General features: G+C 39.8%; 1 protein-coding gene across 1 annotated transcript; it reads right to left on the reverse strand.

The window, feature by feature from the left end:
- Positions 1 to 458: 458 nt before the first annotated feature.
- acvr2ba (activin A receptor type 2Ba) lies at positions 459 to 18,272 on the reverse strand. Its single transcript, XM_079649610.1, has 11 exons — positions 17,788 to 18,272; positions 15,631 to 15,838; positions 13,073 to 13,188; positions 11,886 to 12,037; positions 8,075 to 8,218; positions 7,292 to 7,435; positions 5,557 to 5,705; positions 5,275 to 5,389; positions 4,661 to 4,799; positions 4,292 to 4,416; positions 459 to 3,650 (listed from the first exon to the last, which is right to left on the reverse strand). Exons 1-11 carry the CDS (start codon positions 17,837 to 17,839, stop codon positions 3,456 to 3,458), a joined length of 1,539 nt encoding a protein of 512 aa, XP_079505736.1. The 5' UTR covers positions 17,840 to 18,272; the 3' UTR covers positions 459 to 3,455.
- Between the last annotated feature and the right edge of the window lie 1,048 nt (positions 18,273 to 19,320).

The following is a 19,320-nucleotide window of genomic DNA, read 5'->3' on the forward strand; positions in this document are numbered from 1 at the left end:
TGACACTTCTGGATCCATAACACAAGTCTTGTTTACAATGTAAGACTCTGTATCAGACACAAATAATAATATCAATATTAATTAGGAAATAAAACATTAAGTCATTGTGAAAAGTGAACACATCCTTAAATTGAAAATGTAAATATGTTATTTGCAAAATAAGTTGTTTTGATCAATGGGTATTTTCTTATACTGATAAACTAGGCCACAGCCTACTGACACCATTGCTGCCCTCTAGTGTAGATATCTAACAATAGAACAAGCCCTGGATAAGTAGTGTTTGAGAAAGTTGATATAAATATAATTTTGAATCAACAAAAATTGAAGGTTTTCCCTCCGAAGAGTTGTATTTCAAAAGCAGTAAATAACTCTAATTCAAAAATATATGTGTTGTACTATGTTAAAGGGATGTGTCATGTAGTCAGGAGAAACTGAATAAAAAAAAGCAAAGAATATAATTTACATGGTTAATCAGTGTTTGTCTTTATTTCAATATACAAAAAGATGGATGTATTCTCATCTAGTTTATATTTCTAAGCATTTCAACTCACAGATAAAATTACCATTCGTACTGTTTTAGTGAAACCAACCAACAGACACACACACTGACACACTGCGCACACACAGTTCACATAAACAGAGGTCACACACTTGCAGTCAAACATCCATACACACTATGAGATGAAAAATATGTTGACTGTAAAAAAAAAAAAAAAAAATAGAAAGAATTTTGCTTTCACAGGATTCACACATGAAAAGGAAGAAAACTTTTACACTTGTCAAGTAAATATATACACAATAATTGATTTTTTTTTTGTCTTTTCTTAGTTTTTGAAGATGAGACTGACTCCATGTTAGTGTTACTAACGAGGTACTGCATGAGGTAACTGGTTTTCTGTTCAGAAGAGCTGGGTGTAAGACAGCATTTGGAGGTAACGAACGATAACGGCAGATTTTCCTTTGTGATCGTTGTTTTTTTCTGGCACAATACGTGAAAGCACCTGGGTCCCGTTCTGCTAACACACAACAAATTCACCCCACAGCATTTCTTCAATCGGGAGGTTTAACATGTGTCCTCATCAGAACACGATCCAGGTGTGATGAGATGAACTTTATTGATCCGCAGAAGAAAAACTGCTAAGTCACAGCTGAGTTTAACTACTTAAACTAATGATATTCAAGTGACTATTGCTGTATAATAAATATTGCTGGACCCTGGGACTAGCACATGCCACTGTTTACATGAATCACAACGGGGCTGCATTATAAATCATTCAATCATGTAGTTATAGACACATTGATGACATCCAAACACTAAAACCATTATTATGTATGGATTGATGTTCTTCAACACCAACTGCACAGGAGCAAGCGTCACAGACCACTGTTAAAATCACCATCTCTTCACGGCACCAGTCAAAGCACAACAGATGAGCCTGTGTGTCGTCCAACGCGGTTAAACTATCACCAAACAGGTCTGAACATCACATCAGCGGGTTAATATTGAGGTAATACTGTTCAAACTGGCATTTCCAGCAAGTGGCCAATCACAGAAGCCGCCAGCACCAAACCATTAGGGATTTTTTGTGGTATTTTTGACGATATACATACTAAGCTTTCTAAATGCAAGTGCTACCTACACAGCTTCTGATTCAGAGGAACTGATACCGTTATTCATAGAAATCTGCAAAACAAAAAAAATTCTTTCATTCTCGAAAAACAAAAGTATATATATATGTTTATATAGAAAATAAAATAAATCACAGGGCTAGTTGTCAGTCAACTTACTATTAAATATGTCGAGGTGGAACTGAGAAATCCCTTTCAATTTCTGTGAAATGAGAACAATAATGCCCTGATTTTGTATTTTTAAAAAACAGATCAGTGTTCGGCAACTGTGTGTTACAGGTCTATTTACAAGAATCTGCCCCTCTTCTTTTAGGTTTGTACAGCATAAACACCGTGACGACTGGTCAGGCTCTATTCAAAAAAATCTCCACAGACAAAGAGGCCCAACCGGCAATAAAATATCTCAACTACTAAAACACAATAAAATACACAACACAACTTGATATACATGTAGAAAAAGCCTGAGGTACTTGTCAGAATATCTGAGGTCAGTCTGGAAGAGTAAGCAGCTGAGGGCTTACCCAGTCAAAAAACACAAAAACAGAATATTAGCCTCACATAATATCATTAGCGTTATATTAACAAAGAATACATGTACATCTACAAATCCTTGAGTATCCTGGAATAGTCACAGCAGCATAACGGACATTCAATGTATGGTATTCATGTTATGGTACAACTATGGCATTGCATTTGAGACAAAGGCAACCATTTGAGCACTCCTTGCATGATGTACAGTGACTGAGGTATCTGGGGACTGGTGTCCGACTGAGTCTATTGAACAAACACCCATGAAAATTAAAAAAACAGACATGTTGCTTACTCAAGTATGGCCCTCAAGGATAAACCCCAACTATCTTTCCATGGTTCTTACTTTAAAAACACGCTCTTTCCATCTCACACCATTTAGTCTTCAACTTCTCACTCATTCACTCACTCACTCACTCAGACAGTTAACATCAAGAATGTGTAACATTGCAACTCCAGACAGCATCCGTCAATGCCCCTGGCACTGGCAAAGGAGTAACTGACATTTCTACAATTAAAAACAAAATAAAATCCAGGAATACGTCCATGATAGCTAGCTGGATAGCATGGCTCTCAACTTAGAGAATATGTTCCAAAGAAGCCTACTGGATACCTGAGAGGTAGTTCCCCGGGGACAAGGCGCTTGTCCCAAATCTTCAAAAAAAGTCCAAACGTCCAATACAACTGCTCAGCTCCCGTTTCAGCTCCTCCCCTTGCGAGAAGACAGCTGTGCTCCGATTTCTTTTCATCTTATTCATTCTGAGGCATTCACAGGTTTAAAATAAGGGAGCACACTCGAGTTAAAAAGAATCGAGAAGCTTCGACCCCTGAGGAAGATGAATATATTTTGTTTAACAGTCTCAAAACGGTTTCCTCCGAGGTGTGCAGCACGTCGTCCGAGGTTTGGAGCAAGAGTTTGTTTCGTTTGGCCGCAGAAGATCATGACCAAGACAGGAAAACGACAGAGATAACAACTTATGAGGTAATAAAAATAGACTAACACGAAAGAAATACATGAGGTAATGATGATATTTAGGATTTGACACGTGGTTGTTATCAGATGTGCCCATCGCATAACTTATTACTACTTCAAAACTACAGCAGATGGATGTGTTAGTAGTAGATCCGACTTAAAACACCAATTAACTGAAATACCAGTATTGGGGGAAAATAGCAGCTGCATTCAAGTTGCTAGTTGTTGTTTTTTTTAAACGTTTTTAAATATTCACGTAGATCCGTGAGTTTGGATTTGAGAAATAAAAAGTCAGGAGCTCAGGGGGAAAGGTGGTGTCCCCCGTTCAGGTGCTGGACTCTTTGGGAGGTAGGTCCTCGTTGGTGAGAGACGTCACGATGGAGACGGGGCTGTCTGAGGTAGTGCTGCTGGTCGTCCTGGAGATCTGGCCGATGCGCTCCTCCACGCAGCCGGCGGACAATCGCGCCTCTGCGTCGTGGTCCCAGCATTCTTCAATGGTCTCACACATCTGGTTCAAACCCTGCAGCCACAAACCAGAAGACACGGGAGAGTTAGTATCAGTGGGGTAAAGCATCTAAGTACATTTACTCGAACGCTGTAACTAAGGACAATTTTGAGATACTTGTACGTTACTTGAGTATTTAGATGTGTTTTTGGACTTCAGAGGTACACATTTGTACTATTAATACTTTGAGTTACTTTGCAGATTTGGATTTACAATGTGAAATATAAAACACACTTAGACAAGACTTTAGTTATACCTTGAGTAAATTCACAAGCTACCCTGCGCTAAAGTCATTAAAATAAGCTGTATGTATATTTTGATGCTAATACTTTTGTACTTTTTGAGTAAAGGACTTTTACTTGTAACAGAGTATTCCTACACTCTGGTACTTCTACTTTTACTTAAGTACAGGATGAGTACTTCTCCCACCTCTGGTTAGTTCGTATAAAACCCAACTTTAAATTAAAATCTATTCCATAGGACAGAAATGCATCGGCCTGAAGGATTAAATGTAACTGAAAAATGTTTCAGGAACATCGACACATTCGGAGAACTGTGACCTTACATGATCGAGCTGTATTTACTGGAATAAAGGATGCATGACATCCTGGAATTTCTCTGGAAACAGCGGGAGCTATTCTTCTACTGTTACTCACAGGATGTTTGAGCCAGCAGTCCTTGATGGCTGGACGCATCTTCTTATGCACGACCACATCCTGCAGATCCTCCAGGGTGGGATGCTGGCCGATTTCTTCCTCAAACGGCAGCATGTACTCGCCAACTGCACAGGGGGGGGGGCATTGGATGGAAAGCGTTACACGGTGATCAGGGTAAGAAAACAGTGCCGCATTAAGATGAACATCTGAAACCTTATTTAAAAGAGTAACAACAAACGTTACACCTTTAGCCTGTCAGATGACTTTCTCAGGAAAAAGGAAAACTAATCCTTTGTTTATTAGGTCAGCCTGCAGCACAGTGACCTTTCACCTGTGACTGAAGCGGCATTTCTGCCCTGTTTGACTCACCGTCTGTCACTGTGCAGCGGGACACCAGCTCCCACAGCACCAGGCCCATAGCGTACATGTCTATCCTCAGGAAGGAGTCTCGCTGGAAGTTGATGGCTCCCTCCAGCACCTCTGGAGCCATGTAACGCCTCGTACCCACCTGCAAGGACAACGGATTCTAATGAATATGAGTATGTGCAAATATGATGTTTCCTCAAGAGTTATGCTGTCTGCTAACATTCCTGGAAGTTAGTCTTTTTAAAAACATCAACCCAGTGGCTACAAAGACACTTATTGTACCCAACAGCGCTACTTCAAGTAACAGGAAATAATGGTTTATTATACAACGGCCTCACTGCAGGGTTAACAGACAACAAAGTAACCTCAAAACTAATCAAGTTATTTAGCCAGGATCAATGCTTTGTAAGTATCATCAGTGCTTTACTCTTAATGGGGACATCATAATGCTCACCTTCAGGTTAATAGTTGTGTTTAGGATGTATACCATGTTAACTTTCTTGGAACCAAATTTGAAGAGCTTGTTGAATCCCTTGTTTCCTACAGAAACAGCTTGAGGCGTCTTATTTCAGTTTGTGAGTGACATTAGTGGAAATAAAAAGCAAGAGATTCCTTACCTGGCCATGAGTATCTCCTGGAGGTTTTCCTGGTTCAAATCGTACAGCGAGTCCAAAGTCTCCAATGATTGCACTCAGATCATCTCGAACCATCACATTCTTACTCTTGAAGTCCCTGGGAAATTCATTTCAGGACAAACTCATTAAAGTGCTGTAATTAGATACATGTTTACTAACCCAACCAGGAGAGGGCAGTACTTATTAAAAAGGGGTTCAACTACGATCAGTTGTGCTCTGGTTTTCAGTGTTTTGAGGCTCGGGAAAGGTGCATTTTGTCTCTACCTGTGGGCGATGGTGGGTTTGGGCCCCTCTCCCTTGTAGCTGGGAATGTCCTCATGGAGGTAAGCCAAGCCGCGGGACATGGTCTCTGCTATGTGACACAGGTCCCCCCAGCTTACAGTGTTCCCCTTTAGGTGGTCCGTCAATGAGCCCTGTGCACAAACAAAAACTGGGATTAAAAACTGAACAAGAATCGCATTTGAACCAATTTCCCAGATACCGTTAGTGTCCATTTATTGAGCCAACTAAAACCCTGGAATAGATGGTTGTTGGTCTCATGTTTTACTTCATTTGCCAGCTGAAATTCATAGTCTGGAACAATTACAAGAGGCGTCCAAATTAAAACAATAGAGCTTAAAATACCATGCTGTTAAAAAAAGAAACATTAAAGCAAACAAACGACACATGAACAGATGGCACTGAGACAATTACCGGAGCTAAAGACGTTTGTCATGGATGTAAGGTGATACAAGGACATTGGAAGTCATCACACAAACGTAAAGCTGCATTTGTGGGCATGGTAATTATCGGTTAATCCTGTTTTGATGTATTAATACTAGGGATGCACCGAATATTCGGCCACCGAAGATTATCGTCCGAAAATGGTTAAAAAGGCAGAATGTCAGAGAACAGGGTTACGTTGATCATACTCCGCATATTTGTCCGGGTGTTTTGATTTCAAGTGGTGGAGTAATCCCGAAGTGGTGAAAGTCTTTGCAGTTACACCCCCTCGAGAAATCTCAGCTGAACACGTTTTACAAATCGCAATCCGCGCCTCTTTCTCTGATATTTTGAAATATCTCCAAGCGGCAGACATGTTGGCTGTGAGCCAGCCGCGAGCATGGTCGCGCGCCGTGCTTGTCGCCGCGTTTTGATTACGTCATCACAACAACACGTTAGGTTACCAAACTTATAGGTGCATTTGTTGTTGTTGAAGGCCTGGCTCTTACAGTCTTTATTTACACTATTTTGTTGTAGGCCTACTGGCCCAGATGTTTATGCAGTTTTAAAGCACCTTGGCTTTGTTCTGAATGCACTTTGTTGTAGTTATCCTACAGAGAAAAGAAAATGCACTTGACTTGGAATGAATGTACTGTATGCATTCAAAAGTGCTGAATAAATGTTTTATGGACCCATAATAGTGATTATTATTTAAGTTAAGTTTTGCCATAATCATGTCTTTTTCCATAATCAAGTAGCTGAACAACATTGATAAAAAATGTATACATTATATATATATATCATATATATTTCTATTAATCATTTTCGGCCTTTCGGCATTCGGCCAACTGTTTTCTATTTTCGGTATCGGCCAAGAATTTCCCATTCGGTGCACCCCTAATTAATACCTTTGTTGACAAGAGTGATGAACAGGATATTCTGGTAGCCTCGAGGTGTTTAATCAGACAGTATCATGTCAGGCAGACACACACACACGTTTGAACACTTAAAGTAACACTCGACACATAATTGCCTGTAATATTTTTTTAATTAAATGCTTTGAAAAACACCCTAAGCAACACAATTCCTCGCTTTGAGGTATGCTGTGTACAGAAGAAGTGCCAGAAGTAATGAAACCCACTTTAATAAAAAGCTGCGAAGCGATTGTTGTAAATAAAAGGCTTCTAACAATATTGGAAAAAGTTATAGTCAACAAAGAAGTCCTATACTGTACCTCAGCACCAATGCTCTATATGTGGGGATATATATATATATATATAGGAGGCAGTGCACTCACCCTCTCATGAAACTCGGTGATGAGCCACAGCTCCGTCTCCAGGTTGCTGCCGTGCTTCTCTGCAGCGATGTAACGTAGGAGGTTTTCATGGCGCATCCCCGGAGTCAGGAAGATGTCCCGCTCGTTTATCCATGACTGCTTGTCCTATTCGAACACACAGATAAGAAAGTGTTTAGGATATCACAATTCATACGAGCACTTTTAAAAATAATGGGCTTTTTTCCTTATATGTTGCCCAAAGCCCCAGTGTGTGCCTCTTGACTATACAAATTAGATTCAAGTTACATTGCTAAGCTTCCAACCTTCCAAAACCTATAACAGTTATGTTGTGATTTAACAATACTTTGTTGCCGTTATAAATGCATGTGAATCCCCATCAAACCACATAAATGGTTAAATGAAAACATATTCCATCCATTCTAGCCACTGAGGATTTTCACCTGTTTGCACCCAAACAAAGATGGTAACCAGAAATGACCTATTTTCTTTTTAAATGTGTACAACGTGAACCAATATAACAACTATCCGTTGTATGCTATTGTTACGCAGTCCCAACTTCAGAAATGGGTCGAAAATGTATTATGGTGCAACCATGAGGATATGTAATCCTCCAGATGGTTAGGAGTCTCTGAGGATTTCAAAGATCACAGGTTGTAAATCATTTTTCAAATAATTGCATGCTTGGCTTTGGCTCAAAAGGAATGTTAATAGATGTGGGAAAACAACTGGAGCTACAATGCAGCAATCAAAGAGAAATACAAGTGCCATGAATGATTGACATACCTGAACAGGGAAGACCTTTACAGCAACATATTCGCTCATCAACTGGGCCTTCCAGACACAACCAAAGCGGCCCCTGGCTTTGATTTCCAGCAGCTGCAGCGGTTTCAGACCCACCGAGGGGGAGGGAGGAGTCAGTCCAGGATCCTGAATAACAGATGAGACCGGTTAATCAATCAATCTACGAAGGTTTATTTATATTTTATATTTCACACTACATGTTATTTTTTGGACGCTTTTATCAAAAGAAACGTACATAGTATTAAATATTGTAGACCTGGCCATGAGCAGTGATGCAAACACAGGTATGGTGAAAAAAGAGAGAACTATTCGAAGCAGGAAAAAAACAGCGTAATATACCGTCTGACAAAGGCCTGTGCTATAATGCTTCAATGAACTGGCTATTCTTTATAATATACTCAGATCAATAGGAGACAGAGATGTTACGTTATAAATCAAGGGTTTTTATTATTATTTACAGCAGGGGTGGGGAACCTTTTTCCTTTCAATTTTTACAACATCCTCCCAGGGCCGTACAAATGATTGAACTAAACCTCTGCTTAAAAATACTAAAATCACAGCCCATTCATTTCGCCTTTCTTTCATGCTGTGCAAAGAAAAAGCAACCTCTTAATCCAGATATCTTACCATGACTCACGCATGCATGCATGTGCACGGTGTGGCATGACCACCAAAACAGAAAGATATGGACACAAGATGTGTGCAAATGTATTTAGTATCCTATCCATGTGAACACGATTGAAGTGGGGGGGGGGACCTAACCTCCTCTAGGGGGGTCCGGGGACATGCTCCCCCGGGAAGATTTTTTTAAAATATTGAAGTTAAAAGCATCAATCTGGTGCACTTTGAGAGCAACATGAGGAGATCTATGGGTACATCTTTCAACACCCATTTGAAACAGAACTGTAAGCAGATTTTTCTTTTTGTATATATTACAAATCACTCCCCTTTTAAACTCTATTCTTGTTATTTTTAACAACTTTTTTGTTACTGTCATATAGTATTTTATACCTGTTTTTCATTTAGTCTCTAATGTCTCATTAATAACTATAATGATCATATCAAGGTGTGCCTTAACCTCACTGAGCTGAGGTTATTTGAGCCTCTCAGGAGAGAGCTCTCTTCCACCTGGTTGTAGAAAAGCTCTTTATGTTCGTTAGCATAGCTAGCTAACCAGATGCTAATAACAACAGATCGCCACTGTGCTTAAAACTAAAGACACAGCCACGCAAACACTGCGGCATGTGTACGGCTCCTTATGGGTACTGCAATATTTGAAGAGCTGGAGCGGCGTTCCGGTGCTCTCCGTAAGCACTCTAGTCTAGTCTACAGTACAGTCCTTTCAGACGAGACATAAACACGTGAAGACACGTTACGCTCGTGTTGTGTTCAATGAACCTGTCCTTGGCCAGGAAAAACAGGCACTCGCTTGTTTAATTATTTTGCGATCTAGATTTCTTCTTCTTTTTTGAAGAGAAGCTGTCCGTCAGTCGGACGGACGGACGGACTGACGGACCCCCACCCCCCCAAAACGAAAACTCTTCGGTTCTCCACGAATTACACAAGTCACCCAAAGCAGCGTTAAAAAAGCGGGAGGCGCCAAAAGCGACTAATTTGCATCACTGCATGAGAGCGTTGAGAGAGTTGAATGTCTTGCCCAAGGACACTTCAACATGTTGACTACACGCTTGCTTAACCCCTGTGCCACATTATTACAAATCACACCTTTTTCTCAGGCGGTTTAACAGTTCGTACGTTAGGGCTGCTCGATTATGGCAAATATCATAATCTCGATTATTTGGGTCAATAATTGTAATTGCGATTATTAAATGCGATATTCATTGACTTTGAAAATATCCATTTATTGGAGAGAAAAAATGTGAACAGTATGTTTTTAACAGTTGATTACCCTGAACTTTAAGGATAATTCAAAAAAATAAAATAAAATAAAGTAATAATAATAAAAATAAAAAAAAGTAATAATAATAATAAAATAATTATCGTTTTATTTCGATTACGTTGTTTTCGTAATCGTTGCAAGCCATAATCGTAATTAAAATACGATTAATTGAGCATCCCTATTGTACAAGACGCTATATCCTTTCCTTAGACCAGTGGTTCCCAACCGGTGTGCCGCCGCGAGCATTGTCCAAGTGTGCCGCAAAAAAACGTATTTTTATGTTCCACATTTTTTTCTCACTTAATAAACTTCACTTCATATACTCTTTATTTTATTACATGTACAATAGAGTTCATAAGCTAATAAAACATATATTGCTCAGATTTAGAAATATTAAACAGCTTAAATTCTCATGATTTACATCAGCCGTCATTGTTTACGGTGTGCAGAGCAGCTTTTTATCCTCGCGCCAAATAATTTCAAGATGGATCGTTACGTAGTGACAATAAATAAAGAAGCACCCCAGCCCTCAACAACACAGGCAGGGATGACAGAACGTGATGGAACAGCAGTGCAAAAGAAGTCTAAAATAACATTAATATCAGCCACAAGTTTAAACAGCAGAGCTCAGGATGAACTCGCAGAGCTATCTATGGACCGCTCCCTGAAACTGGAGCACGGGGAACTACGTCTGGATATATTTTGGCTGCTTGTGGGACACGAGTATCCATCCCTCTCAGAGAGTGCCATCAAGGTGCTTTTACAGTTTCCAACCTCCTACTTGTGCGAGCTGGATTTTTCCTCACTCGCATATGTCAAAAACAAGACCCGGACCCGGCTGTCAGTGGAGCAGGACCTTCGCGTTGCGCTGTCCACTATCCCCCCGCGCATCAAGAGACTCTGCTCACAAAAGCAGGCACAAGTGTCGCACTAGCACCGTGTAACGGTCTGAGAAATGTTTATGTTTGGATGTTAATTGGTGTGCCTTTCTTATAAATGTATGATTTATGATTTTGTCAATCAGTATTATCTGGATAGCGAAATGCAGAATGTTTCATATTTGGGATGTGGCTGATGAGTCACATGACCACAGTCAGGTCAGAGGGCATTGTTTCATCCCTCCAATTGTATTAAGTTATTATTTAATCTAAGTGATCATAGGCCTGCCTCTTTTGAAATCCAAATGTAAAATAATAACTGTATTGATATGTATTCGTGTTTTTACACAGGTAGGCCTACTATTTTCAGCCAAAACAAAAGAGCCTACTTAGTGGACCTGTTTATAATATTGAATTCATCATAGAAATGGTGTTGACATTTTTAGTCTGGTTCTTGTTATTATGTGTGAATACATTATTTGTTCTATAAAATGTTCTATTCAATTAAATGCACATTTGAAAACCAATTGATGGTGTATTTATGGTTTTTAGTTTAAGCTCTGAAGTGGTTTTTAAATCTACAAAAGGTTGGGGTGCCTTGGGGTCGAGAAATATTTTCAGGGGTGTTTTGGAGAAAAAAAAAGGTTGGGAACCACTGCCTTAGACCATTCCAGCGAACAAGGGAAAAACTTCTACAGAGAAAGAAATCCTACAATTAACAGGGAAAAATAAAAAATCTCGGAGTGCAGCCAGAGGGTTCCCTCTCCAAGGACGGACAGCTGTGCGGTAGATATCAAGTGTACAGATTAAAAAAGATAATGAAATTACAACCAAGCAATAAAAATGATAATGAGAACTTATTAAGTCTTCATCCTTTGCTAAATTCATCTGGAAATGTTGGCACTTCTCCTCCCTTCAGTACAAAAGCCTTCAGGAATATAACAGAACAGAGTGACTACGATCAGCAGCGGCAGTACAGAAACAAGCATGCAGGGATGAGTGATCCCTCTCTCACCTCGCTCAGGTCTACATGGCCGTAGGGAGGTTTGCGGTGGCGGTACATCCACAAGGCCAGCACCAGGGCCAGGGACAGCACGCAGAGAGGCAGCAGGGAGTACACCAGCACGTTGAGGAGCGAGGGCACTCGGGGCGGAGGGCGGATTTTCACTGTCAAGGAGAAACAGAATAATTACAGTATGTCAGCTTTATCACATGTAGGTCATAAGCAGCACCACAAGCTGTCCTCGGTGACTGCTGATATAAACAAAGACCTTTTATCTAGATATGATATGGCATGATCCTCACTGACTGAGCCGCTCCAGTGTGAGGAATGGGGGAAATAGGCTTTTAAAAAAGGCGTTTAAAATCTTATTTTTTCAAAACATTTAGTCAGCGGAAATTGAGTATATGAATCATACCATGCATCCAAAGATGTTGTTATGTGTCCTGGGCAAAATTGAGCTTTGTGACAGTTTCATCAATTTAGACTAAAATAAAAGATAAATTGCAAAAAATAAATCATAATATATATAGATAAGAATTTAAGCAAAGATGTGAAGTAAAAATATAAATAAAAAGTTTAAAAAAAATAATAAATATGAAAACAACCATAAGAACAAAGAAAAAAATATGTAAAAAAAGAAAATGTCTGGAAATAAATGTACCTCCTAATTGACCTTGTCCTCTATAATGGTTGGATGTGATGTGGCTACTTGTCTACCAGATTTGTAACTTGCAATGTTTAAATTACAATATTTACCACATGTCTACTTATGCGTATGTATGTGTATATATTTCTTTCTTTTTCTTTTTTTCTTTCTTTCTTGTATTTTCTTGGATTATGTTTTTGATTTGTCTTTGTGGGATATATACTTGTGCAATGTCTTATGCTGAAAAAACGAAATACCAATACAAATATTTGTCGGAAAAAAATAAATAAAAATGTCGTCGTTTTTTTAGTCTCCGTATGAAACCTACAAGAAAACTAAAAAGGTTGATTACCAAATGTCTTACAACTAGGCACGATTTAGCAAAATGTACAAAGAAAGAAAATAGCAAATCTGTGTGAAATGCCTGTGTGGTAGGCACAATGTCTTTTTTTACTACTAGAGGTAAGACTAGGCTTCACTCCTACTAATCGGAGGGGAAAAGCAAAGACCTATTTTTTGCCTGTACTATATGTGGGATGCATTCGCAGCTCACCTCGGTTGCCAATTCCAATCAAGTCAGGAAGGTGGGTGAACCGCTCATTGCAATAGTTGCCCTCGCAGCAGCAGAAGAAGACCTGAGGGTTCTCCTCCATGGAGACGCACTCTTGCCTGAAAGAAGAAGATGACACACCTGAATTATTTCGTTGTCAACCATATCTTGAAAGTAGATACATGTCAACATGTTTCATAATAACAGCAGAACTAACGATTGCTTCTGCTGTAAATCCACCCTTTACGCAAAAGAACATCATTGTTGTTGTCGAGGTTCATTTTCATATCTCTGGCTTTAACCCAGTCCTGTCGTTGGTTTTGGCAAATGGTAAAGCTGCTAAGGTATAAGCCAACAAAGACTCAATTATAGGGTGCATAAATGAGCCAAATCTATTTAAATATGAACATATCGTCTTCTTTACCTGGTGAATTATCAACATACAATGATTTAACTGGCTGTCATGATTCAAATGAATCACAGGGTTTCTAAAACGTTAGGCAAGTGACTATTACTGCTCTTAAAAGCTTCGAACTTTGTCTCAAATTGCTCACACTTCCCAACCACTGTTTTAATTTTGGATCACTATTTGATTAAGCCTTTCGTCACTGATCCGTTTTATCCATGTAGAGTAAAAGCAAACAGCCCTTCAGGCTTAAGCTATTTCAGCTGATGAACACTGGCATGCCACTCAGCACTACAACTACCTTTAACAATCACAATTGGATGAGGCTCCAACACGTTGCTAAAGAACTACCTGTTCTATTGGCGGCGAGTGACTAACTCTTTATAAGCACAGATGTGTCATCTGGGGGATATTATTACAGTCCTGTTTTCTCCAGCTGGCCTTCATGAAAACACCAGCTTGTTCACAATGTTGTGGTTTGAATATTTAAAGTTTGATCACGCTGCACAGCTCTGCTGATAAAGGCTAGTTTGAAATTCTCCTCCTGACTTAGAAACTCCTGCGAGGCCGGGTGCCACCGTATCTCTGTGCCATCGCCGGGCTGTGGACACTAAGCTGTACTCTGCACCGGCGATACAGATACTATCTGTTACTCCCACTAAGAAGGAGTGTGAGCTCTGCTGGCTGCAGAGCATTTGGCAAACATGAATTCTTCCTGTTGAAATCACTTCCACCATCTAATGGAGTCTGCTTCTTTATCATGTTTGGAAATTGCACTTTCATATCACTTCAGTTTACCTCAACATGTTTGGGTAGTTTCAGACATTTAATACGAGTGCTGTGTTTGTGTAGATACTTCCATGTGTGGATGTAGTGGGACCAACTCCTTCTGGTTTTCGGCTGGTTTGACACAAGTTGTCCGTTAATCAATCTTCAGAAATAAATGGATAGCTTTTGGATAATTCATCAACTATAAGTAACTTGACGGTTAAAGGATTTAATATTTGCTAAGATATCAAATTATTCAATGTGTACATTTCCAGTTTTTTCTTTTTTTGCGATTAATTGAATATGTAATAGCTATGGGGTTTGTACCCTGAAACAGACAAAGGAGTAGTTGAATAGGTTATCTTGGGCTCTGGGAAATAGCCATTTTAGTTAATCAAATGGTCAAGATGACACAAGAGGCTTTAGACGTTTCAGCACTATACTCCTTTAATATAAGCTCATTTGCAGTGTGTATGTCTAAAGTATTCATAGAGGTGGCTATGTGTGTTTGTCAATTTACATAATGTGTGCTGAGGCTTGTACTAAGTTACAAGTTTATCGAGTGCAATTTTAGCTAAAGCAGTCAGTCTTATATATATACAACAGCCATACATCCTGCCCTCATGAAGGTGATAATGTGCCATCTTGGTCGAATCTGTTTTTACAGAGGAGATGATTTAACTGTATAATCTTTTTGGAGGATGTAGTTTGTGGAGCTGTTGAAACGTATTGATTTATACTAAAAGGTGTTTTATTATTTTCAAATCCCCGCTTACAACAACAAGAGTCGGCTAAATAACAGATGCACCCAGTCTGTATAATAAACTGGCAACTGCCTGAATGTAATGTGTGTTGAGATTTATATTTGTGACAAAGCAATGCAAATATGTAAAAACAAATCTATATGCAAATAGGTCACAGATAATATATCCAGCATATCTTCATGTTATGATTTGTTTTATTGTCAAGTTGGGATGTTGTAAGGCTTCAACGGATGATTCTAGATTATTTATATTATTTCCATCGTATGATCTGTACAAAATGTAAAAAAAAAAAAAAGGGAATAATGCCGGACATCATTTTCATGTGTAAATTGCTTGTTTTGTCCAAATACAAGGACATAACCCACAGACAATACATTAAAAAAAAAATCTTAGCATTTGAGAAGCCAGAAACACCTGTTTTTTTATTTGATGGGCTGATTGACATATTGTTTTATTTCTGCTGCTGAAAAGGCCCTGTGTCAAAGAACCATAGCTGTCTTGAACTACATGCATCTACAGAAGATGATTTTTGTGTTGTACTCCCTGCCAGTCACTCTGGGTACAAGATACCTAAAACATAAATGTAAATGCAAGGTGGCGATGACCTCGCTCAGTGACCCCACCTGTCATAGCAGTTGAAGTCGTCCAGCCAGCAGCCTTTCTTCACCAGCTTGATGGTCCCTGAGGAGTTGAGCCAGGAGGAGTAACAGTGCAGTCGCTTGTCCTTCTCCCCCTCGCAGCGTTCGAAGCCGCTCTGGTTGGTCCTCTCTGTACGCCAGTTATCATTGTAGTACACACACTCCCGGGTCTCGGCTTCGCCCAGACTGTACCCTGAGAAGGACAGAAGGCCTCAGTCAGATCACGTCTTAATGAATTGGAAATCAACAGCGGAAGCACAGACATATGGTGCAGGATCTGCTCGATGCCACGAAGAAACATCACTGAGCAGAGCCTCTATCATCACTGTGGCACACGGCCAAGTTCGGGAGCTCTGTGTAGTGAAAAGGGACTTCCTCTGGGCATAGAAATTGTTGCTGATTTGTAGTTCAGCCTAATCCCATTCACTAAAATATCTATTCAGAGAGTAACAACTAAAAAGAAGGGAACAATTTAATTAGCAATATAAAAACAATGGTATGCCCTGCTGTGATATAGAAGACCACCAGTGTGCTACTTCTATAGATAAGGACTTGCTGTAGTGTGACACAGCTGGAAACACAGATAAGAGCTTTTTCTTTAATGGCTTTTACTGTCATTTAGCAGGAATAGTTTCCCTATAACCAAGTTGAGACTTGACCAAAGCTGTCAGTCTCCGACAATTCCTGATTGAGTTTTTTTTTTAATGATTTTCTCTTTGGGATTTAGTGTTGGACACACTGAAGGAACATATGTAAGAGGTGTTTTTGATTAATTCCGGAGCAGATAACATTTCATTCACAATGGCTCTCGGACATTCATGCCTAATCTTTGTTCGCAGAAAAAATAGTGGCTGTCTCTTTAAATCCCTGCCTATAGGAGGCCGCCCATCCCCCACCGTTACCCCCATCAACCCATTACACACACAGGCACGCATCCACTAACACACACACATACATTTAGTTGTCGGCAGCGTACAATGGATTTCATTATAGCATAAGGGGTGCATGCAATGACCAAACATCATTCTCATTATAAAGTATTGAATGAATAAATGAAGGTGGTAAAGATTAACACACACACACACACAGTCGGGATGTTCAATGCTCCATTGAGCAGAGATGGCATTTCTGTTCTGTGGTCACATGATCCGGGAGGACTTTTACTACAAGATCATTCCCCAACCCCCCTCCCTCTGTCACTTACTGAGGCTTACACCACAACAACATGAATTCTGGAGAAGCAACTTACTGTATACTCCGAGTCCTAATCTATAAACCATAAAGGCATTAGCCACAGCGCTATTTGACAGCTGCCTGAATTAAAAATGTATTACAGTTCGGGGGAAAAGTGGAAAGGCAAAGTGGATATTATTGTAAAAGCACTACAGGGAATGCCTAGCTAGGGACAAAGATGAACGTGTTGGGCACACACATATGAGTTGCAAACAATGGCACAAAAAAAAAAATCACCAAACAAAGAAAAAACAACCTATTATGCTCTATTTCACGGGGTTACAAATCACATGCTTTAGAGACGAAACTGTGTAACAGTAACCTCAATTTGAGGTAAAGACCTGACTTCACACAACAGCTGCTCTCTCGTCAAATCAAACGCACATTGATTTATGAAAATCCTTTTAGGGGAAACGGTGTTATCAAAGGCTCTTGTTGAGGCTGTGACCACAAACAGGAGAGCAGACCTGATGTAGCCTATAAGGTTTCAGGATGTTGATGCAGCTGCTGCCTTCTATTCCTGCCACTGTTAGGAAAGCCGAGGGGGACGCAACAGTTTTACATTTGGATATATTTGGGGGGATTTATTCAGCCTAAAAAGCTGTATTTAATGCTGTTTCGTGTATTTTCTTCGCGTAAAAAGTCTCGGCTTTCCCTCGAATAATTCCCGTGTGTGAATTAGAGGTGGTTGTGGGGGCAAACAGAGAAAAGGCGATTATGGTAAGAGAATCAAATCCCCACCGCTGACCGATAGTATCTACAGCCAACAAAAGTTTAAGCCACAAACACACGAAAACTCGCTCGCGGGTCGAAATTTCCACCGCAAACAAATTACACACTTAAATGTCTCTGCTCTGGACTCGGAAAACAAAACTGTTGCAAATTCAGAACCAACAAAAAGCAGCTTACCTGCGCATAAAGTTCCCAGAAGAAGTGAACAAGTCAGCCATGAAAAAGACATGTTCCGTTTTTAATTTCAGGACCGATATTTCCCCCGCTTTCCGTCGCGAACATTAAAACTCAGGTTGTCCGAAACATCAGTCCAGGATCAAAACGACCACAGGCCTCCGGTCCCTCCAGCAGCCTAACCACCACCACAACGCGTGTCAATAGCCGCGACGCTGCAACAATGTTGCAAGAGAAGATAGGAGCGATTAACTGACTGTTAGTCCAGTAATACGGGCAGCATTTCGCGTCGGAAGTGGATCCAAAAACCGAATGGAAAGCGTTTAAAGCATCCGAGACGAAAGCTCAGCGCTCTTTTTGAGGTTATTCACTTGAATAGTAGCACCGCTGCATCGGGAGGTCGGTCGGGGTTTACATGCATGTTACTGATCTGTGTCCAAAATGGCTCCTAAATGGGGAATGGGCTGCAAACAGGGAAACCCGGATGTGTAAACACAAAGAGGGGAATTCAGGCAGCCAGCGTGTGACCTTAACACGACACCGTAGACACACGCCTGGAATGACTTTATTTTATCTTCGTATAGATAGATACTACGTTCATTTAATCTTTTAAAAACTAACGGAGGGGAATAATAGGGGAAATATTTGTGCTTTTCATGTTGGTATTTGCCCCGGTCCGCTGGTATACACTTGCACTTTCTGTGGTCAGAGTGGGTATTTTACTACTTTTCGCTTCCTATCATTTAGCCCGGGGTTTAAATTACATTTTCAGGAAATGTCTCATTATTCTACTCGTGATAAATAGGATAGTGCGATATTTTTAGCCTCTTAAAAAAATCTACGGTATTATGTTTTAATTGCATTTGCAGTATACCAACATACATACAAATTGTATACAAAAGTGTCCTAGCTAATATAATTAAATAACACAACCGATTATATCTGTTTATCTGTATCAGTGTAATAAGTGTGTTTTCCAGCCCCACAAAGAGTATAATCAATTCTGAAGATCTTTTCTATCTGAGTTATCTTTTATGCATTAGTGGCACTGCTAAAAATAGTTGACCTAATTTGTAGTAACAGGATACATTAAATGCTATTTTAAATAAATTCGTTCTAATTGCTTATTTTTCTGCCAGCCTATGGGTCTTACATATAAAATATTTATTACATAGCACAACCAAAATGAAGCGAAACTGTGGCTCATAATGAATCACTTTGCATTTGTAATATTACCACAAAACAGGAAATGTGTGGCAACGTTCTTCCCCAATCTCTTCTAGTGTTATTTTATAAGTTTGCCTTGTTCCCCTAATAATTGCTAAATAACACAGACTTAGTGACAAAGTTCGGTCGGACTGCAGACTCATAAGTCTACCATGCAGCCAACAGACAGCCACTTATAAAAGTATTTCCTTTAAAAAGGTTAAGCTTTAAGTCATTTCCTCTCCACTCATTTGGTATGCTTTTCTTTTGTAATCCCCCCACTTAAGAGAAATGCACAGCTCCATTAGAGCAAATAATCAAGTATTTTTA

Source organism: Notothenia rossii, assembly GCF_949606895.1.
Source record: "Notothenia rossii genome assembly, chromosome: 9".
Lineage (NCBI taxonomy): Eukaryota > Metazoa > Chordata > Actinopteri > Perciformes > Nototheniidae > Notothenia > Notothenia rossii.